The sequence below is a fragment of the Protopterus annectens genome, chromosome 2.part1 (assembly GCF_019279795.1).
Source record: "Protopterus annectens isolate FY-2018-M chromosome 2.part1, PAN1.0, whole genome shotgun sequence".
NCBI lineage: Eukaryota > Metazoa > Chordata > Ceratodontiformes > Protopteridae > Protopterus > Protopterus annectens.
Genome location: NC_056729.1, coordinates 1398023350 through 1398042692, shown reverse-complemented (window position 1 = coordinate 1398042692; position 19343 = coordinate 1398023350). Strand labels below are relative to the sequence as shown.

The 19343-nt window shown below is 40.3% G+C and overlaps 1 protein-coding gene across 7 annotated transcripts in view; it reads left to right on the top strand.

Moving 5' to 3' along the window:
• The window catches only part of DNMT3A (DNA methyltransferase 3 alpha), a 5166949-nt gene that overhangs the window by 1143582 nt on the left and 4004024 nt on the right, over positions 1–19343 (top strand). For all 7 annotated transcript variants that reach the window (XM_044062880.1, XM_044062879.1, XM_044062877.1 and 4 more), the window contains exon 3: positions 12179–12310. In XM_044062880.1, coding sequence (XP_043918815.1) covers positions 12179–12310 — 132 coding nt within the window. The remainder of the gene's footprint in view (positions 1–12178; positions 12311–19343) is intronic.

Below are 19343 nucleotides of genomic sequence, written 5' to 3'. Positions count from 1 at the left end.
TAGAGTCTTCCTGGGATTTAGGTAGATCGGGACTCTGTCCCAACAGTTGAGGAATGAATGAAAATGACTACATCAGATAAAAAAGTTAAGTGCTCAACATAATGTTCCATCTGTGTTGTACATTGCCATTCTTCCTCAACTTCACGCCCACCAACCCCCCTCCTTGCTTTACTCCTGGAAAGATTGAAGGATATTGTAGGAACCTCTGTTCCTTGTTTGTGCTTCAGTTTTTGTTCTTTCCTTATTTTCCACTGCTCTGTAGGTCTGTGGGCAGCAAATTAGATCTGAGGTATGTTAGGTGACAAGGACATTATGAAAAAAGGAAGGAGCTAGACAGTTTAAGTGTTCTGTGATCTGGAAGAAGCTGCCTAGTTGGATCTGAGAATCAGATCCAAACCCAACAGTTGAGGAAAAATAAAAATGTACAACACAGAGGGAACGTTATAGTGAGTACTTAACTTTTTTTTTTAACCCACTCGGACCTTTCCTGGTGAACAAAGAAAAATATATAATTATTTATGTAAATATCTATATGAGTGTATCATCAAACATGAACATGCAGGAACACTGACACACAAGAAGTCAACTTTTGTCTTTGAAACTCACTTTAATAAACAAACAAACAAAATAAAAAAGGACAAAACTGCACCATCACAAAAAGAAAACAAATAGTTTTTGTGTGCAGTCAACTAAAAAAAAAAAAAAAAAAAAAAAAAAAACAGAGAAACAAAAAATCCTGAACCCTATCAGACAGACACTGTCTTGAGGATTCAGAAACAACCTGACCAGTGGAGGTGACAGCTGCAGAAAAAAAAGGGTCTGTTTCCATGATGTGGTAATTTGTGATTCAGAGACACATTAGCCATAATGAGGAAAGTCCATATTATCGGCTAATTTGCATGTCTCTTAATTACAGTTAACTGCCATGAGTGAAAGTCATAGGATCATAGGAAATTACTAGGCTAATGGCCGTGGGGCCCTTACGAGCCTAGCCAAGAGTTTATCCCAAAAGAGAAACCTCATTCAGCACCTGTCACCCCTGTTAGTGAGGGACACAGGTGGAACCCCTGGGGCAAATTTGTAGTTTCCCATCAACTCATCAAGGTTGCGCTTGAAGAGAGTCAGCAATGTACTTTGTTTGACGTGCATGGGGAGTCTATTCCAGAGATGGGGCTGCCACTGGGAGACAAACCTGTCACTCTAGCAGGTTTTGTTAATGTCACATATTAGATTTAAGCCTTTCAAATGGGTAATACATGAGGAGTTAGAATTATGGATATGGAGCATCTCTAGTAGAGTAGGGTCTGAGATTGCCTTGAAGGTGAGACACAGATCACTTTTGAGCAATCTGTACGATACGTAGTAGAGTGATAGTGATTTCAGCCTGTGCACATAGGACAGCTGTTGGAGGCCATGGATTCTCTTTGTGAGGTATTTCTGTGGCCTTTCCAGTTGGTGCAGGTACATACCAAACGGGGCATTGTACTCAGTTATTCGCCTAATGAGGGAGGAGTACAGAGAGGTAATAACCTCCCTTCTTCTGGATGCAACCCCTTTATTTATGAGATGAACCAAGTAAAAGGCTTTTCAGACAACTGCCGCTACATGATGGTGAAATGTGAGATTGTTGTCAACCTGCGTACCCAGGTCTCTCCCACAGGTTGTGTACTTAGGGGGTAGCAGTTGATGTGGTAATCAGTAGGGGCCATGTTTTTGCAGAATGGTATATTAGTACATTTTTTGTGTTTAACTTAAGGCCATGACTTTGGCACCAGTCATTTGTTGCTGTGAGACCCTCTTGAAGTATGTTAACATCATTTGGAGAGTCAATGACAGCACCCAACTTACAGTCATCCACAGACTTGGTCAGACATAGGCCTTTTGTCTTTGCCTAGACCTCCAAGAAGTAGATGCCAAACAACAGGTGTCCCAGGACAGATCCCTTGGGGACTCCACTATTGACATGTCTGCTGTTGGAGGTGGTGTCTGCTGTTGGAGGTTTTGGCACCTATTTTGACCTTGTGGGCCTTATCGGTGAGCCAGTTGGCCATCAACCTGATGAGACAGGGATTTATGCCAAGTTGTGTTAGCTTTCCGATGATCCCCGAGTGGGGGATTGTATCAAAGGCTTTGGCAAGTCAATATAACTGTATGTACTGACTTTACTCATCCAGTGCCTTGGTGTCAGTCTCAAAAAAGTCAACCAGGTTCAACAGGCAAGATCTGCCCTTGATGAATCCAAACTGGGTGGGGTCAAGTGCTTGGAGATTGCCTGTATCCTTGTTTATGAGGTCCATAATAATACGCTGCATGGCCTTTAAGATCAGACTTGTCAAGCTAATGGGGTGATAGTTTCCAGGGTCAGTAGTGGCACCATCTTTGTGCAAAGGGATGACAGTGGCAGTTCTCCACTCTGCTAGAATGAAGCCTGTACAGTAGTTAACACCACAGGCCCATGCATCAGCACCCCTCTTATTCACTTTCCTATACACTAACACACAGTAAAACACAAACACACACACACCACATACCCTTTACTTGTCGCTGAGTTCACAGAACATCCCTAATGTCTCCTGTTGAATAGTTACTGTTCTCATAAGTCACATATTATTACACTTGGTCATTAATGCCAGACATTATAGTTTCAGACTTTATGTCATTCAGCAAGTTCATGCTAATACAAAGGCTGTTATTCTAACAAGTTTCTAAATTTATGAGTAATTATTAAAATCCATCCCTGATTGTGTATCTTTGTCTCATTATTCATTTTGGCTCTGTTTACATTTTTTGCTCTGTGAGGTTGAGAGGTATATGTAGATATGCCCTGTCTCTTTCACTTCTACCTCACAAACTGTTGCCTGCCTTGCATAATGCCCAAGATCCTCATTATTTGGTAAAAACTCCTAGTGTTAGGAAAGGGAGTTAATACTGCTGCTATTTCCTGTGATGAGGGTGCAGGATTCAAAATCTTCCCACCCTCATTTGTAATGTATTTATTTTTTCCTTTTTTAGATTTTATTCATCTGTGGGAGGTGGGAAGGTGCAGGGTTTGAACCGTTTTTGCCTTTAAGGTACACTATTCATAGTATTATTGGTGTCTAGTGATCTTCCTCAGGCCCACATTGTCTTTTTTTTTTTTTTAAGTACCTGCAAGGCACATTGCTAAACAGTTATCCCTGGTGGCTAGTGTTTCCTCTCAAATCTAAGTGCCATTAAGACAGTGATAGTAAAGTGTTATCCCTGATGTCTAATGGGTCCCCCCCCTCCCTGATTCATGTCATCTTACCTTTTTGTAGTGCCTTTAAGACACTATATATAGAGTATCCTTGGTGTCTAGTGGTTCCTTATCCCTAAGTGCTATTAAGGCATGTGTGTTTATTTGTCTTTATTGTCTGGGAAAAATCTGACTTGGAAAAACATTTTTTAGTGGAGGCCCAAGGAGACGAGCGCCACATTTAAGTTACACATGATGCATGTTTATAATTACAGGTTAAAAACATGATGTTAAGTATAATCCCTGTTGTTTAGTGGTCCCCCCCCTTCCTCGTTTTTGTTAAGTACCATTAGGGCACAAGATGGTAGAGTTATCCCTGATGTCTAGAGGATCCCCCAACTCTATGTTGCAGGTTTTCCTTCTTAGTCTAGGGTGAGTGTGGGTATAACCACCCTCCCCAACAAAATTTTACCCCCCCCCCTAAACTAACCCCCATACAGTGACATCCCAGGCAGAAATACACTCACAAATTCAAACCCCTGCACATACACACACATACACACCAACACTACCTGCCCTCTAAACTTCCCATCAATTACCTGTACCAGAATGATGACGATATTAACATGAGCAGCCAGGGTCAGCTGTGTTAACTTAATTGGTTGGCTACATTAATGCCTTACCACAGGCAGTTATGAGGAAGAGCACCTGGTTTATTAGCATATACCTCTTCCTCATAATACCTCATTACCATTTAGCATGGCTGCAGATACAGCCCACCCATGTGCTACACCTCATTGTGTTGCAGCAATGTGTAAGGCTGTCTCTAATCAGAAAAGGTTACCGAGAGGAGAACACCTCTTGTATACAAAGTGGTAACCTTACTGAATTGGGTCAGCTGTGTCTGAATAATGGTACTGTAAGGGAAATGTAGTTTGCATAAGGACTTCGTCTGGGAAGGTAGATTATTAAAAAGTTTGGATAACCCTGCCCCTACCTAACCCCAAATCTGTACATCACCTAGCTAAAACCCATTCTGTAACAGTACCACTACTCATATTCAGGCACACTACCACTCACTTCCAAACACAAAACACTAAAACTGTCACCTTACCTAGCTCTTACTTTAACTCTAATCCTCAAACACTCACACATACATTCCCACCCTGTTTAAACATTTGATCGTATCTCAGAGCACATCCCCTACACAAAACAGAACAGTTGTCATTCCTCTGTTTGATAAAATCTGCACCTACAAAGAATGTTTTCAATAAAGAAAGACAGCAGTTCACCCTGTTGACAAAGTCACCATTTGACAGTGAGAAGTGCAACCATATGTTTATATATATATATATATATATATATATATATATATATATATATATATCAATATAGTGGATATAAAAAGTTTACACACCCCTGTTAAAATTCCAGGTTTTTCTGATATAAAAAATGAGACCACAATAAAACAATTCAAAACTTTTCCCACCTTTAATGTGACCTATAACCTGTACAATTCAATCGAAAAACAAACAAATCTGTTAGGGGAAAAAATATAAAAAAATAAAAAAAAAACGTACAATAAGCTGGTTGCACAAGTGTGCACACCCTTAAACTAATACTTTGTTGAAGCACCTTTTGATTTAATTACAGCATTCAGCCTTCTTGGGTAGGAGTCTGTCAGCATGGCACATCTTGACTTGGCAATATTTGCCCACTCTTTCTTGCAAAAGCACTCCAAATCTGTCAGATTCCGAGGGCATCTCTTGTGCATAGCCCTCTTCAGGTTACCGCACAGATTTTCTATTGGATTTAGGTCTGGGCTCTGGCTAGACTATTCCAAAACTTTAATTTTCTTCTGGTGGAGCCATTCTTTTGTTGATTTGGATGCATGATTGGGGTAATTGTCATGTAGAAAGGTGAAATTCCTTTTCATCTTCAGCTTTCCAGCAGATGCCTGAAGGTTTTGGGCCAAACGTGACTGCTATTTGGAACTGTTCATAATTCCTTCCACCGTGACTAAAGACCCAGTTCCAAGTGAAGAAAAGCAACCCCAAAGCATGATACTGTCACCACCATGCCTCACTGTGGGGATGGTGTTCTTTTAATGATGCAAAGTGTTGTTTTTGCGCCAAACATACCTTTTGGAATTGTGGCCAAAATGTTCAACCTTGGTCTCATCAGACCATAACATATTTTCCCACATGCTTTTGGGAGACTTGATACATTGTTTTGCAAGTTTTAGCCAGGCCTGGATGTTTTTCTGTGTAAGAAAAGGATTCCGTCTTGCAACCCTACCCCATATCCCAGACATATGGAGAATATGGGAGATTGTTGTCAGATGTAGTACACAACCACTACTTCACAGAAATTACTGCAGCTCCTTCAGTGTTGCTGTAGGTCTCTTGGCAGCCTCCCTGACCAGTTTTTGTCTTGTCTTTTCATCAGTTTTGGAGGGACATCCAGTTCTTTGCAACGTATATGTGTACAGGTTTCCTATCAAATGCTTGTAACTTGGAAGGTTGAGGCATGCAGTAAAGTCGACACGCTGAAAATCAGCATGCCTAAAATATACACCAAATGCTGAAACTCCCTACCATTCTAGATCCAGGATCAAGCACTAACATGGGTCCAGAATGTGCGCTGGTTTGAACAGTCAGCAGTGTTGGAATTCAGCATTCTGACTGTTGGTAGGCAGGGTCTGCTCAGTTCGACTCAACCTTCTAAATGTTGAGAATTTGATAGGAAACCATATGTGTGTATACAGATATGTTAATGTATATATTAAAGTCATTTGTCTGTAAATAGAAGGAAAAGGCAATATTCCCTGCTGTGGCTGAAGCACCTGTTGATTTATGGGCACTTTTTGGAATTGTTAATTTGCATTATGCTATGTTTACATTTAGAAATAAATACTCCTGAGCTGATAGCAGTAGCAGTTAGCATTCTGTTTGTTAAAACTCCTACATTGCTTTGTCACTTGCAGAAATAGGATAGTCAGAATGAGTATGCTCCATTTATTTGCTCCCTTTCTTACCTTTTATCCTTTCTTGTTCACCGTATATGATATATACTGCATAAAACAAAGCAAGTAGTGACAAAGTGCACTTTATAATGAATGAACCTTAGTAGCAGTATGTCAATGACTCCTAGATGACTTTGGGGTACACAGAGCATGCTTTTGGACATTATGCAGTGTTTATGGTTCATACCGTCTCAGCAAATGGCAGTACTTTCATAGGTTCATAGGTTGATACTAAGCTATCAGCCCTAGGGCCTATACAAGCCTAGCCATAACAATTCCCTGGCTATTTCTTCCCACATTATTTACTTTCCTGGACCCCTGTCTAGCAGGGCGACTGACGTGATCCCTGGGGTGAATTTCCTTTCTCCCATCCAATCGTCAAGGTTCCTCTTGAAGAGGTCCAAAGAGACACTCTGCTTGACATGTATGGGCAATCTATTCCAGAGTCTGGGGAGTCTCTGGGTCAGGAACCTATCCCTCCAGCATGTTTTGTTTATTGTGATGACAAGGTTTAGATCCCTGGGCGTGTAGCTCTGAGGGATTGGGATTTCTTTAAGTGTAGCATGTCCAACAGCTCTGGGTTTGACATGGCCTTGTATGTTAAGCAGAGATCGCCTCTGAGTAGGCGATATGCGACAGAGTATAGCTGGAGTTTTTAAGGCGGTCAGCATAGGGCATCTGCTTTAGGCCTGTGATTCTTTTAGTGAGGTATTTCTGAGGCCTTTCCAGTTGTTGCAGATGTCTTGAGAGGTACATACCAAATGGGGCGTTGTATTCTATAATGGGTCTAATGAGGGATGAGTACAGTGGGACAATGACCTCCTTTTTCTGGATGAAAAGCCCTTCGTGATGAGGTGTGCCACATAGAAGGATTTCTTGACTGTTGTGGCGATGTGGTTATCGAAGGTGAGACCACTGTCCACCTGTGTCCCTAAGTCTCTTATCACACTTTCTGTGTTTACTGTACTGCCACCTATATGGTAATTCATGGATACATGTTTTTTCCCAAAGGGATAACAATACATTTCTTGGCATTGAGCTTGAGCCCATGGCTCTGGCACCAAGCATCTGTTTCTGTAAGGCCCTTTTGTAGAGTATCCACATCATTTGGGGATTCAATAATGGCTCCCAGTTTGCAGTCATCTGCAAACTTTGTTAGCCAGAGTCCCTTAGTGTTGACCTGTACTTCAGAGAAGTAGATGCCAAACAAGAGCCGCCCCAGGACTGAACCCTGAGGTACTCCACTTGTCACTTGTCTGGAGCTGGATTTGGAGTCGGCTACTTTTACAATGTGGGTTCTATCAGTAAGCTATTTAGCAACCCATTGGGTGACATAGGGATTAATGCCCAACTTAGTAAGTTTATCTATGATTCCAGAGTGGGGGATGGTGTCAAAGGCCTTGGCAAGGTCTAGATAGGCTGTGTGGACCACCTTACCCTTGTCCATGGCTCAGGAGACTGATTCAAAGAAGTCAATCAGGTTCAGGAGGCAAGATTGGCCCTTCACAAACCCAAACTGGGTGGGGTCCAGTGTTTGAAGGTTGCCAATGTCTTTGTTTATAAGTTCTATGATAATACGCTCCATGGCCTTGCAGATAAGGCTTGTCAGACTGATGGGACGGTAGTTTCCGGGATCCAAGGTGGATCCCCTTGTGGATTGGGATAACTGTAGCTCTGCGCCACTCAGTGGGCACGAAACCTGAGGTGAGGCTATGATTAAACATGACACTTAGGTGAGGTGCCAGTTCATATTGTAGTTCATGTAGTACACAGCCCTTGGATGTCATCTGGTCCCATGGATGCTGTATTCTTGGCTTTAGAGAGTGCGTTTTGTACCTGTGTGGCCGTTATTACTGGAATTTGGCAATCTCCTGGTATTGAGATGGGCCATTTAGGGGGTGAGAGGGGGGGTGAAGTTGGCACTGAATCGATCTGCCAGGATATTGGCAATATCCTTTGGATCAGTATATTTAATGCCATTCTGTTTTAGCTCAGCGCAGATCTGAGCATTGCCATTTAGATTCTTGACATAGTTATAGAATGCTTTGTGGTTGTCTTTGGAATCTTTGGCAATTTTATTTTCGAAACTAGCTTTGGAGGATTTTATGAGGCATCTCAGTTTCTTACTGAGGCCAGTAAGGGAGTTTTTTGCATCCTGGGATTTTCCGCTTTTCTGCAAAAGTTTCTTCCTTTTGTTGTAAAGTTTGTTTATGGCAGGGGACCACCAGATTGGCTTCCTTTTTTGGATGAGAGCATTTTGGTTCTATTTGGGATGGCACGATTCATGCATGAGTGGATGTGCTCGTACAGTGCCTTAGTGTAGGATTCAGCAGTTGAACTTTCAGTTCCCGTCTGCATGGGTGTTATGAAGTTTGTCACTTCTGACTTGAGTAGCATGAAGTTGGCTTTGGAGAAGTTTTATGGTGGTTTCTTTACTGGGGGTGGGGTGGGATGTGGATGTTAAGGGTGATTAGCTTATGGTCAGACCTGACTAACGAGGGGTGACCATAGGTATGGAGCATTGATTTCCCATGTTGGTAATGACCAGGTCTAGGATATTGGAGCCCCTGGTGGGACTATGGATTAGTTGATCCAGGGCATTGGAATTTATGAATTCCAAGAACCGTTGCGCAAAGGTGTTGGGACATGAGTAGTTTTCCCAGTTAATGGCAGGGTAGTTAAAATCACCCAGTATTAGGTTGTTTGGTTCTATCTTAATATTTTCCAGTATGTTTAGAAAGGTGTAGTGAGAATCTTGGGGTATGGTGGGGGATCTGTAGCAAGCTACAATTTGGATTGTAGTCTTACCTAGTGTTAGTTGCACTTCGAGAATTTCAGACACATTGTGTTGGCCAACTAGCCTGGTGGTGTGAATATCCTTGGTGAATATTGACACTTCTCCACTTTTAGTGTTTTGGTCCTGGTTTGGTGGCCAAAAAGTGTGGTAAGAGTTGTAGCCTGGTATTGCAGGGGTGCTCTCTGGAGCCTTGAACCAGGTCTCAGTTACTGCACAGATATCGATGTTCTCCATTTTTAGGAGTGCCTCGAGAGAGTGCATTTTGAGGTTTAGACTTCTAGCATTGAGTAGCATTACCTTCAGATTTTGCATGCTTGTACCTGTTACGGTGGTGGTTTTGTCCTTTGAAGTTTGCCTAAAAGGCACTATAGGGGTGGCAAGAGCCTTAGCCAGTAACCTGAATCCCAGGGGCGACAGGTGCAGACCATCTCTGGCAAAGCATCGTGGTCTGTCAATCATGTCATCCCAGGCAGACAGATACTGGATCCCCTTTGAATGACATCATAAGCTTAGCCAATTGTTGAAGTCAATCATTTTATCCTTATATTGTGGTATCATTCTGGGCGAAGGCAGGATGCTACTCAGGGCTAGGGTCATACCTGCCTGGGCCACATGATCCGAGAGCTCTTCCATGTCTCTTTTCATGTAGTCCAGGGAGGTACGTCTCAAGTCATTCACTCCAACATGGACAGTGACAGAGTCATATTTGTACTTGTTGTGGAGTGACTTGAGTGCATGCGTTATGTGGCGGATCCTGGCACCCGACAGGCAGCTTACTGTAATTTTCTCCTTATTCAACCTGGTGAGAGGGACATCAGTGTGCCGGACTATAGAGTCACCTATGACTAAAGTGTTAGGTACATTGTCTTGCCTTAGGGGCTGTTGCTGGGTGGCACACTGGTGTTGTGAACTATGTGACACATTGGTTGTGATTGGTGTTTGTTTGCGTTTCAGCTTCAGAGGTCTTTGTTGCTTGGGCAGGTTACAGTTAAGGGCCTCTGCATATGTGGATTTAGTGTTGCTATATGTGTGTGTTGGTGGTGCAGGTTTAGAAGGGCTATGTGTTGCTTGAGATGTAGTGTGGGTGTTAACCTTCTCCTCTTGACTGTTTAGCACAATCTTGGATGGAGAGAGCTTTGCTTCCATTTTGGCTATGTAAGTGCATCTCTCACAGGTTGTAGTGTTGGGTGGTAGGAGGAGAGGGTTGTCTGTGTACATGAGGCAATTGCTGCATTGCCCCAGTCTGCCCAGATTCACCAGGTGGACAGGAGAAATCACCGGAAGCTGACCCTTGGACATGCTTGGTTTGGGGCTTTTTTTTTTCTTTGTAAAGTATAGGAGCTGTTTACTTAGCAAGGTACTTTTGCAATTATAGGCTTAGTGCCTACTATTAATTTCTCCTTGTTAACAAGGAGAGTTCAGTGTTTGTATGAGTTTAAGGCTTCCTAGTGCTTTCCAGCAGGTATTAGAGAAAGTGCTAGTCACAGGGATGCTTAAAGGTAAGATTGAAAAGAATGCACTGCAGTGTGCACTAGAGAAGTTAGATGTGAAAGTAGGTAACTTGAGTTTTACCTGTTTAAAAAGTTAAGGTTTAGTGGAGAGTTACTATTTTTAAAACAGCAAAATGGATTGAAAGGGGTGGTCACTTTTATATTTTGGTACTATGAAATACTGTAGGATGGCCAATAAATTTAAATAATTGAAGGGGTGGGATTTCAAAAATGATGATTTTGTGATTACTCACATAAGTCAGTGAAAGTAGAGAGAAATGAGATATATGGTCATATTAACATAAGAGGCGGGCAACTAGAAAGACAGTGGTATTTAACAAGACAACTTAAATGGGTGCGAGGGCGGGAAAAAATTCTGCCTGACTCAGAACAGAGAGAGCTGTAGTCTCTTTTGAAGTTTTAATATGCTTTTAAAACAGAATGCAAGCAAAACACAAAGTAAAGAAAACAAACTAAAGTATTCAAAATGTAGAAAGGCAATACAGTAATACAAAAAATAACAGCAAACTAACCTTTCCTTCACAGCAAAGTGTAGCAGAGTCTGATGAGCCTTTCTGGTAAAGCTGTACCACACCATGTGTACCACAACTGAATTGTGTGCTGCTCTGCTCTTTTGACACCTCATTTCATATTTGATAAAAGAGACTATTTTGAAAATTGTGAAGCGCTTATAAAGGCATACAAATATAATATGTTTCTGAGTCTCACATCCCATTAGTAGATACTACCCAATTCTTTCACAGCCTGTTCTACTAAGCATACCGTTCTTGATCAGAAGTATAAAATATAAAGTAAATTAGAGAGATGCACCATTTACAGTGCAGGAATTATTTAAACATTTGTTTTGTTTTTCCTTTCCTGTCTTCAGTTTTAGGTTCTTTGTATCCTACAGTGTCAGAAGAATGTGCATTTTGTGGTACAGTATAGCTAAGCATTGCCTTCATTCAGCTGCAGCTCCCGGTTTGTTCATTTAAATGATTTTCTTCATTTTTCTGAAGTTATCTAATCAGGTACTACTTGCTGCTGAAAGAACCTTCACATATCACCGCTATAGGTTGTTTGTCCAATGAAAGAGTACTAGTAGAATAAGTAAATTTAGTGAAAAGTTTTAGAAATCTGCCATTGCTGACTGACTGCTGCAAGTCATGTAGCATGCGTACATTGAATACTTACTTCATCATTGTGTGATCATGATCCTTGTTACTATGGCTTTGAAATGCAAAAAAAGAAACCAGCCCTTTTTCAGTTCTGTAGAACAATATCCAAAAATGACTGATTCATCACAGGTTGATTATAGACTTACTAGACGAAAACCAGAAATCATTCTATTGAAGCATTGCACTTTCTGCCTTCAGTGTGGCTCACAAAATAAGTTGAATCTTCAATGACGCCATAAAATGTTTTAGATTATCTTACAAAGAATTATTAGATGACTTATTAAATGTATATATAGAATATTGAGCGGATGTGAATGATATCAAGAATTCCTTACCGCGGAATGACAGTTTTAGCATAAAATGGGCCAGTTTAGATAAGGTTATTTTTACAACAGTATTTTAATGTATTTTCAATGTTTGCGAATTTGATGGGGAAAGCAGCAAACTGATTCTATGTATATTTTGTCATTGTAGACAACTGCATTAATACTGCCGTCAGAGTTCAGCTTAGTGCAGCAGAATGGAGGAAATTTGGCATTAGGATCCCAAACTCAACAGCAGCAAAAGGAAGGGGCACCGCAAGCAGCCACAGATAACTATCAAAAGGTAAGACAGATGACAAACAATAGCTTCTGGGTAATGAAATGCAATTATGCTCATAGGATACATTTTTATATTCGTGTTTACGGCATGTTCAAGACTTCACAATCATCTATATTTATTTACCACAAATCAGAGTTCACAGAATGGAAATACCTTAGGAGATTCCACGTCCATAGGGTACCATTGGACCCAGGTAGCTGTCTGTAGTCACAAAAGTCCATTTACTTTGAGAAAATAAGTCCAGTGGGGCCAGGGTTCCTTAACCGTAGGGTCTTCCTGGATGTCATAAGTGATTAACATACATGTCAGTGTCTTCATTATGAAACCTTAAATATAAAATATATGTATAAATGAGAGGGTCCATTTGAAATAGTAAAAAAATGTAATGATGTAAACTTCAGGGTTAAACAGACTTGTAAGAAAACTCCAGAACAAATTTACCATAATAATATCATGAAACCACATAAATACGTGCAAACCCCTTTAGTTAGTTTAATAGCTGAGACTAATACTAGAGTAGATCTGTTGAAGAAAAAAAATGACATTTGCATCTGCAGTTTAGGACGATAGCACCTGTGCAAATCACAGAAAGAAGAAACACAAAATAATTTTATCAGGGCTAACATACTGTGAGAGTTCAGGAGAAAAGGTTACCTTAAGCCTTACAGAATACTAGTCAAAGATAAAGGACAAGTAATGCTTAAGGTAGGATTAATAGAGGAGACAGAAGGCAAGTGGAGCAACTCATAGTGTTATTTTGTAATGGTTTTAGGAAACTGACCAGTATTTTGAAATTTGACAGCTACCCAGTACCTAGCATTGATGAGCTAATAGAATGGCTGGGGAAGGCAAGATAATTGACCACATTTGAACAGTTTTTCAACACCAGGAGCGTATTCCAGTATACTGTCCTACCTTGTTGGGCTACATTGTACCACTCTGATTTTTCAGAGACTTAGGCACTTATGGACCACATCCTAAAACTTCACTTCATGTAAGCTGCTCTTTACCTAGATAATGTAATGTTATACTCTGAGGACAGAGACTTTTATCTAGCTAAAATACAGACTGTACTAGTTTCTCTGAGTTAGGCAATGTTAACTGACAGTGCCTCTAAGAACAAGTTAGGCACGGAAGCGGTAAAATATTTAGGTTATGTAATTGTCAGGAGAATTGCTGGGACCCAGAAAGAAAAATATGAAGCTAGTCTCTTTCTGTCACCATCAAGCAAATGAGTGCTTCTAGGGTTTATTAGGATTCATGTATTAGGTAACAAACATATACCCTATTTTGTTACCCCAGTAAGTTACCCTGTTACATATTTAACTAAAGGGAAGATGCCCCTTTAAGGTGGAATAGACTTTAGAGGCAGACAGTGCGTTTGATTAGCTGAAGAGTTTATTATGGTTGGAGCCTATATTAGCCTGTCTGGATTTCAGTAGGTCTTTTGCATTATATACTAATGTATCATAGAATGGCCTAGGGGCAGTGTTATCACGGACCTTTGAGAGGGAAGACCATCTCATTTGTTTTTTTGACTCAAAAAGTTGAGTAGAGCAGAGACAGTGTATTCGACTGCTGAAAGAAAGCAGTTAGATGGGCACTATCTTCTTAAATTACTGCCTTCTCAGATGAGAATTTACCTTGGCCGCAAACAATGACTTGCTGTTGTAGTTAGAAAGACATCACAAAACTATGTAGATGGGCACATTTCTTACAGTCTTTTAAATTCACATTAAAAGAAACACAAACCAGGCTTACTCCGTCATAATACCGATGGCCTGTTAATGGCTCCCACCACATCTAATAACATAGTGTTGGTGGTTCTATTCAGAATGGTGCTAAAATAATATAATTATTGGAAACATTGAAACTACTAGGTTTTCTTTAAGTGGTTTGGTAGAAAACAGAATATAATTGCATTGTGTATTTCTTGCTGTATTAGTGAGATAATTGATTGACAGCACTTGATTTGTGGGATTTAAAAGAGGGGAACTGTAGCCTTAAGAAATCAAGAGTGAAGTTGGTCTGTTATAGAGGGGGACTTTTTGCCTTGAACATTGGATGTTCTTCATATTGATCACTATTGCAGCAGCCTTACCTGTATGTGTTATATCCTGCCAAGGATATAACAGACAGCTAGCTTCCAAAGCTTAAGAACACCTTCCACACTCCTACAATGTTAGCGAGCTGAGGTAAAAAGAGTAGTTCGGCTGTTAAGCCCTTCAGAGCTTTCCTGCTGCCAAACAGCACTCCTGTCACAGGTTTCCGATGATTTATGGTTGGCTAGTGCTGTTCCATTGTTGGGCAGACAAGTCCTCTTCAGATGTAAAAACTTCTACTTTTTAATTTTATGAGAGAAAGTGAACCTTTTTTCTGTGGAATTAATAATTTTAAGGTGAGAAAGGGTACTTTTATAGATTGCCACATGGCTTTAGTCACTTTTAAATAAGAATGTTACTTTTAACTTTTGTAAGAAAAAAGTTGTTAAAACTACTTTTTCCTTTGTAAAACCTGGCTTATTTTATTTTGTGGACTGGAGTAAGTGTTTTACGTGCCCTTCACTGTGTTTTTTTTTTGTAGAAAAACTGACTTTTTTAATACTTGCCTCTTTCACCAACTGCTGCTGCCAGGATTCCCCAAGAATCAGGCATGTTTTTCAGCTTTACCATAGAACAAACTTCCATTTCCATGGTTCTTCCTTCTTCCAGCCACAGAAATACAGAAGTTACCCTAGGATCATAGGTTTGCAGGTACTTACTAAGCTGTTGATACATGATAATCTTTAGAAGACTAGCGTACATTCCTACAAAGTTTATAGAAGAGATGAGCAATACATTTACATGTTGCCCATATCCATTACAGAAAACAGTGTTTCCTGATTCAGCAGGCTACTAAGGTGCCTCAATCACAGATGATTGACTCTGCTGTGGCTGTTTCTGGCTTTTCAGACTGTGCATCTTTTTTCCTTGGCTTCCCCTGGTGTCATATCTGCAACCACCATGGACTGGGAGATGGGCACAACCTGTGCTTCTGTTGGAATACCTTTAGTATGCAAGTTACAACTGCAATGGTTGGTTTTGAAGAAGGAGCAGGGAATACTTTTTTGCCTAGCCAGACTGGAATGCCAGTTCCTAGAGAGGTTTTGCCTGTCAAAAGTAGGTCTGCTTCTTCAGAAATTCCTTTCAAAACAAAGCAAAAAGTTAAATGTATGTGATCTGCTGTCTCAGTTACCTTGGACAGGAGTGATTTATTTTACTTAGCTCAGAGATTAGTTCAGGCTCTTGATCTTTCCATTTCTGGTTTTTCGTGTAAAAAAGGAATTCTTCATCTTTTAAGGAGGTTCAAGATTTTAAATCACAAAATGATTGTGAAGGGCCAATTTCTGTTTTTTATCCTCAGGTTTCTGATTCTGTGGAAAGTATGGCTTCTTACAGTTGTTTGGAAGGATTTTTTTTCTGAAACAATTTCCAGAATTAATCAATTGTTTCAGTGGGAACATAATGATATTCCACTGAATCTTAAAAAAAAATGATTATTTACTGCAACTAGAATTTTCTGATCCTACTCCAGTTTCTCATGATCTTCATCATACTGACCACTGCTGCAGTAATCTTAGTTATATGTGTTGTATCTGTCTAAGGATATAACAGTTGGCCAGCTTCCAATGCTACAAGGGCACTATCCATGCACCCAAACCATAACTTAGCTGGAGCACTGAGCTAAAGAAATAAAAAGGCACCAAGCAGTTCAGAGCTTTCCTGTTACCAAATAGTATGGTCCATGGTAGCTGTAGACATTACACCAGAGGGAGCTAAGGAAAAAGAGGAATGGTTTGAAGAATCAGAAATGGCAACAGCAGTCACCCAACTGTTAGACAGTTTCTATGTGGCTGTTGGAGAACCACTTTATTTATTATTTTTATTTATTTTATTTTACATTTGTTGACCGGGATAGTCCAACTGGAGCCATGTCCATTTTCAGTGGAGGCCCAGGGAGATAAGCTCCAATTTATCAGATACAATAATACAAGTAAAACAAGAGTACATAAGTAGTATTACCAACAAATACATAGACAGACATGAGATACCCCTGGTTATAGTCAGGAGAAAAATTAACAATAAATAGTTAGTTGTGTTATTCACATTTATGTTGAACGTTACCTGGGCTTCTTGCAGTGGCAAAGCCAGTTAAATGCCATATGTTGTTTGAGTTTAGTTTTAAATTGTCCTAGGGAGGAGAGCAAAGTAATATCACCTGGAAGTAAGTTCCAAGCTCTGCCTGCAGCGTTAGCAAAGAGGGCATCTCCAGCAGTGTTGTTGATTTTGATTGTCTGAATTAGAAGTTTGTTCGAGGATCGAAGCAGTCTTGGATTGTTATGGGGGGTGATAATATTTTGAAGGGCTGGTGTGTTATCTGGGTTATAGAGGATTTTGTTAGCCATGATCAGCAGGTTATATTGTATGAGACTGGGAAGTTCTAGCCACCCAAGCTGTTTTAGATTGATGCAGTGGTGTGTTTTAAAAGGCATTCCAGTGGCAAACCTGGCAATATGATTGTAACAGGTTGACAGTCTATTTAGTACAGATTTGTTTAGATTGGAGAGAAGGGGGGAGGCGTATAAAAGTGTTGAGAGTAGATGACAGCGAGCTATAGCCATCTTAGCTGGAGGGGTTAGGAAGGCTTTTATTCTATACAGTGACCCAAGTTTTTTATTGATGTTCTTGATTGTTTGATTTACATGTAGGTCAAACTTTAGGTTATTGTCAATAATGACACCTAGTAATTTTGTAGAGGGGTCAGGGGAAATTATTGTCCCATCTTTTGCATTTATGGTAAAGGTGAAGGCAGTAGACCTATGAGTTGGAGAGAATAACAGCATTTTAGTTTTTTTGGGATTTAGTAACAATCTACGTTCAGAGAGCCAATTTTCTATGGTATTAAAGGTGGACTGGGTAGCGACCCTCAGGTCTGTGGGAGAAGTAGCTGAGCAAATCAGGGTGGAGTCATCAGCATATTGGATACAGCTGACGTTTGATATGACTGTATACAAGTCATTAATAAAGATGGAAAACAGTAGGGGCCCTAATATGGAGCCTTGTGGTACTCCAAGGGTGTTTGGTAATAGATTAGAGAGCTTGTTCTGCCATAGGACAGCCTGTTGTCTTCCATTTAGGTAGGATGTAAACCAAAGAAGGGCATTAGTATCAAGGTGGAAAGTTTGCAAGGTGTGAACCAGAAGTTGGTGATCAACCATGTCAAATGCCTTGGAAAGATCCAAGAATAGGGCAGAGGATATGTGATTATTGTTATGGTTATTGTTTATGGTATTGGTAAAAGCCATTAACGCTGAGGTTGTGCTATGGTGTGGATGAAAACCATGCTGGGTATCCGCCATGAGGGGATTTTGGATTAGGTGGTGCATAAATTGTTTTTGTATACATTTTTCCATAATCTTTGCAAGTGGAGAAAGTATAGCTATAGGTCTATAATTGGAGAATTCCATAGAGGAACTTCCTTTATGTAGTGGGATTACGTAGGATGTTTTCCAGATGGTGGGAATGTTAGCTTCTGCTATGGTACGATTGATTAGTATCGATATTGGTTAGGCAATGGCATCAGCTGATTTTTGGAGGTACTCAGCGGGGAGCTGGTCAGCGGAGAGTGTGGTAGGTTTAAATTTTTTGATCATGTTACAGATAAGAGATGTGGACACTGGTTGGAAGGAGAATGAGAGTTGTTTTTTAGAGGTAGAAGTATCAGGGGCAGGGGAGCTAGAAGGTAATTGTCTAGCTAGAGCTTGAATTGTTGAATTGTTTTGTAAAAAAATGGTTAAAATTGTCAGAGACCTCCTCTGGGGATTTATTAATGGTGGCAGCAGGGATAGGTGTGGATGTTTTACCAGGGCGGAGTAGATTGTTCAGCCCTGCCCAGAACTTCTGAGGATTGTCCTTGTTGGTTGTTTGTAAATTGCAGTAGAATTGTTTTTTGTCCTGTAGACTACATTTTTTTGTTTCATTCCTAGTATACCTGTATTTTACATGATCCTGGGGGTCTTTTGTGGAATGCCATTGAGCCCATAGTTTGTTTCTGCTGGTAATTTTTTGTCTTGTCTCTTTAGATAGCCATGGTGCAGTTCTTGCTTTTGTACGTTTTGAGCGGGCAAGTGCATGTAGATCAAGAATTCCAAGAAATTTGTTGTTAAAATAGGCAACTGCCTCCTCTAAGGGTAGGTGTTTTAGCATGGACCAATTGCAAGAGCTAAATTCCAGTTGGAATTTGTCAGGGTCAAAGTTTCTTTTGCTCCTGACTTTTCTGAGTAGGGGTTGTTGTGGGGTAATGGCTTTATCCTTAACTATGTAAGTGAGATGATGGTCACTTAGGTCATCGGGGAGGGTACAAGCAGTGTACAGTCGGGGATTACTATTTATGAGTACCCAGTCGAGTATACTATCTTTTTGGTTGGGTTTACCTAGTCTGGTAGGGGTGATAATGGTTTGTGTAAATGCATGCAATTTGATGTGGGTAGAAGAGGATTCTTTGGAACAAGAATCCCAGTCGATGTTAAAGTCTCCTAGTATTAGTGTTTATTGGGGGTAGTGACAAGATAGCCAATGAAGCGTGTCTTCAAGTGTGGCTACATTATTACATGGGGGAATATACATGCAGATGATGTTGATGCTTTTACTTTTTTTAAGTTGCAATCTAGTGGTATACACTTCTATCAGACTTGGAAGAAAGAGCAAGGAATATCTTTCTGCCTAGCCAAACTGGAATGCATGTCCCTAGGGAGGTTTTGTCTGTTAAAAGTAAGTCTACTATTTCAGAATTTCCTGTACAAAAAGAAGAAAAATGTTAGACATATCTCTTCTTCTGTTTTTGGTACTTTGTACATGAGTGATTTAATAGGCTTAGCTCATGGTTTAGTTCAGGCTCCCAATCCTTCTATTTCTGGTGTTTCTGGTAAAATACCTATGAACCTATAAGAAAATAAGATTTTGCAATTTCTGAAGAGTTTCAAGATATTGAATCACAA